The sequence below is a fragment of the Glossina fuscipes genome, unplaced genomic scaffold (genome assembly GCF_014805625.2).
Source record: "Glossina fuscipes isolate IAEA_lab_2018 unplaced genomic scaffold, Yale_Gfus_2 116659, whole genome shotgun sequence".
In the NCBI taxonomy this organism is placed as follows: Eukaryota; Metazoa; Arthropoda; class Insecta; order Diptera; family Glossinidae; genus Glossina; species Glossina fuscipes.
The window spans coordinates 1-4,049 of record NW_024006077.1 but is presented as its reverse complement, the minus strand read 5'-3'; the positions used below and the strand labels follow the sequence as shown (position 1 = coordinate 4,049).

Here is a 4,049-nt window from a genome sequence, read left to right as displayed (position 1 = left end):
AGTGAATTTAGTTTGAAATGAGAGAGTTGTACAATTTCTTATCGCATGAGATTAATATAAACAAAACAGACGGCAAAATACTATCCGACAAATGAAAATAAAATATATAATAGTAAGAAATATTAAACAAACGTTTGCTTCTTACTCTTCGAAGAAGTTAGTTGAGATTGTATTAATACTGAATAAACAACTTGTTATTGTGTAAGGTGGTTGCTACACCCCATCCAATGAGAAGAGCACATTACAATTTCATACATTCGCTTAACTTAACAAGCGTATTTGTCAAAATTTGTAATCCCGTTAGTATAATCAAGTAGAATTAATTAAATAGAAATCCATGGAAAGTTTTTAATATAGAAAATAAGAATTTGATGCCATAAGTGTATAAGAAAATTGGTGTTAAAAGCTTCCTGGTTTTTTTTTTCGAAATCCAGTATAGATAACAAATTTTGTGCATATTTTTTAAGAACGAGAAATATGAAATAATTTTAAATTTATTTTACAAACTTAAAAAAGTACTACATGAAAAAAATTTTTATAAAATAAAAATATATTTAGTTTAAGGCTAATAAAAGGAAAAAAATTATTTTAAATTTTAAATATTATTTAAATAAAAAATAGTTTTGTTTATTTATTTTTTGCTTTTTTTTTTATTTGGAATGTTCAGTTTTTGTAATATATTCAAATATTTTTCGTACTTAGTTCAGATAATTGATAATTATTTTTCTACAATGTTTGTTTATATTTATGATAATTGCTACATTCCTTAAGAGATTTGTGCTTTTTAATATAATCGTTAATAATATTGGCAAAGAGTCGTTCGTGTATTTACAAGTTTCGAATAAGTTGATTGAAATCACAATTTCTTATAAATATTTAAAAAATTCATTTATAGTTCATGAAAGTTTTATCATAAAATTGGGGGAAGAAAAAGTATATTTTTAGTATTTCTGATGGGATTTTCCTAACGCTTTCGGGTTTTTGCGTCTTTTTATTTTTTTTTTTTTGTAATTAAACTAAAAAATTGAATGCCTGATATTTTTTAAAGATTTTAATATTAACAATTGTTTCAGTAAACGTCTTTTAGGACTTTTTTTCTTTGACATATATTCTTATACTGCTAGTAAGAGAGAGAATATTGAGTGAGTATGTACATCAAAATTCAGAGTAGGCTCGCCGAATAAAGGAATCATTATGCAAATATATTTTTAATTTTTTTATTGTATTTATTCATTGACAGGATTTTAGTTTATTTAAGTTAAGTCGAAATTTATGTAAATATTTTAAAAAATACTAATACGATTGTAAGTTGATATAATAATAGTTGTCTTCTTGAGTTGGTCGACATAAGATCTGTCTCCGTTTGCCACGATAATTAAAAGAGCAACGAAAATAAATATACAAAAAAAAAAAAAAAAGAAGAGAAATGTTTGAGACGGTATCACGGGAAATTTAAAATTTAATTTTTTTAATTTATAAAGCAACCAATTTTTCTTTTTCGAAATTTCTCATATTGACCAATTCAAAGCAAAATTAAAAGAACTTGTTAATAACAATGCCCGACAGCCTAAGGAGATATTTGCACCACAAGCTCCTGATCAACATCTGCTACCGTTAAGAGTTCTTTCTTTTTTTTTTTACTTAAACAATTTACGAACGAAATGCGATTTATCGAAAAAAAAAGAATATATCAAATTGAAACTTGATTAACTGACGATATTACTTTATAAATAGTACGATTTATCGAACTGTTGTTTAGCACTTATACACGGATACACTAGATAATAATGTTATTAGTGAAACATTCTTATTTGGACCATTTTTTAAACGGTCGATATATACTAACTACAGCATAATTGAAATTATTTTTCTCTAGTGTTTTTATTTATTGACTTTCATTAATTTTACAAATTTTTTTTTTGTACATAATTTTTCAAAAGAAATTTGAAATTCCAAAAAAAAACTCACTAAAATATATTACAGAAATTTACATACAACAGTTACTCCTCTACTTCCAACAGAATATTCCGTTAAATCTGTAATTACATAAAACCAAAAATTTTGTTTTTAACCTTACTCTAGCTAACCGGCCACCTGTTGCATGCTTAAATTGCTAATCAATTGTTGGCATAATTTCCCGTATTCGAATTGATCGCCCGATATCCGTCTTAGCTTAATACCTTTACCTGCTATTTGGTTGTCACGACTTCGGCCTTCACATACTTGAACTTCAATTTGTAAACCACCGGAATATTCTAGACTTAAATTGGTTAAAGCTTGGCCAGTGTCCATAACAGAGCAGACGTGAGAAGAATCTGAAGCAATACTTAAGCGTGTGTCCGGGCGACTGCCATTGATCGCCGACTCTACAGATGTTCCATGTTCCATCCATTGCTTCATTTGTTTGTCTCTTATGCAAAATAAACCCTTTGGGCGGCATAGTGGAATCAATGGTTTGCTTAACTATTTCCAAAATGCGGCTGGTTTCTAGATTAGAACATTCATGTGGAAGAGGTACCTCATAACACATTTCATCGGACATGCGTCTTAATTCACTTAGAGAATCGGGTGTTAAATGCCCCTCAGTTGGATCGCCTATTTCGGAATGTGAATCAGACTTAAAACCTGAACTAGCGGAAGGTTCTTGACAGGGTGATAAATTATTTGAATCATTGCTCAATGAATCATCAGAAAAACCCAATGATTTATCGCTTCCTCGTCTATTACCCTCACCAGTTTGCGTATGCGTTGTACTGTGTTGTTCACTTTCTAAACTCGTTTTACGACCAATGCCTCTTGTTATCGATGGCATATCCAGCGAGGGCTCGGTAATAATCAAACCTTGCAAAGACATCAAGGGTGTTGTTTGCAACTCTGCAGCGTCAATATCGCTATCACGACTGTTTTCAGGAGATAAGGCCACCAAAGTTATTTCGCTTCCTTGCACGTCCGTTAAGCATATCTGAGGATGTGAGGGTTGATTTGGTGTAGGGCTAGAATCACCGCTAACGTTTCCAGTTGTCGGTGTTGGTGTAATGCCACCAGTGCATCCCGCGTAAGGTGTTCCAGTGCTAATTGTATGACACATTTGTCCATGACTATTCTCTTCTTGTATTATGCACAAGTTAGGCGATGTCGGAGGCGTGGTGACGACCCTAACAGGTTGAGCCAGCGATAAATTCAAAGGTTTGATATCATAATAAGCAGAAGCCGGATTAAACCAATTTTGAGGTGTTACAGAACCCTGTGGCGTCTCAGAATCTTCTGGTGAGCTGATGTCCATAGAGAGATCTAACTGTTGATTGTGAACCGCTGTTATTTCGCTTACTATTGAGGTGCCACGTGTTATCGAACCTCCACCTCCCGTGCTGAGGTAAGATATACCTTTGGTTATCTGATGTAAAGGAGATGATCCACCGCCGCCATTGGCACTGTTTGTACCCGTTAGGTAAGCATTTGGCGAAGAAGAGCCGCTAAAACTACCATAAATAGGTGAAGGGCAAGCGCTGCTATTTGCTGAATATATAGAACCGGGCGTCGCATATTGTGGCAATTGATAGGCAGCACCGCCTAACAGTTGTTTGGAATGTAAGCCCATTACAGGCGTTTGACTAGCTAGCGCAGCTGGCACATTGCTGCCTATATTAGTATTAAGTTGTTGCAGCAGGGGACCACTGACGGCTGGTGTTACCATTTGATTATTGCTATTACTAGTGCTATTTGGCAGCGATAATGGTGAGACACTAAAACTAAACATTTGCTGAGGCTGTAAATACTCATGACCACTGGACATTGTTGTTAAACCTAAGTAGTTTGCCAACACCAAAGGCATTAAACGATCGGCAATAATTTTATTCGCCCTTTCTACGCTGAGCCGTTGCTCTTTCACTAGCTGATCCAAAGTTGGCATTAGATTCTTAAGGGCGTCAGCTGTTAACTCAACATCCTGTTTAGCCGCTACTATCGGTTGAGCTGTTGAAACACCGCAAACGCCACTTCGTCTTAACATATTATGGCAAGTTATGGACGGCTTGCCATGCAATGGAGAG

General features: G+C 33.8%; 1 protein-coding gene across 1 annotated transcript; it reads right to left on the bottom strand.

Annotated features, from left to right (window-relative positions):
* Positions 1-1,468: 1,468 nt before the first annotated feature.
* Positions 1,469-4,042, bottom strand: LOC119644415. The gene is made up of 2 exons (XM_038043961.1): positions 2,362-4,042; positions 1,469-2,315 (listed from the first exon to the last, which is right to left on the bottom strand). Exons 1-2 carry the CDS (start codon positions 4,007-4,009, stop codon positions 2,083-2,085), a joined length of 1,881 nt encoding a protein of 626 aa, XP_037899889.1. The 5' UTR covers positions 4,010-4,042; the 3' UTR covers positions 1,469-2,082.
* Between the last annotated feature and the right edge of the window lie 7 nt (positions 4,043-4,049).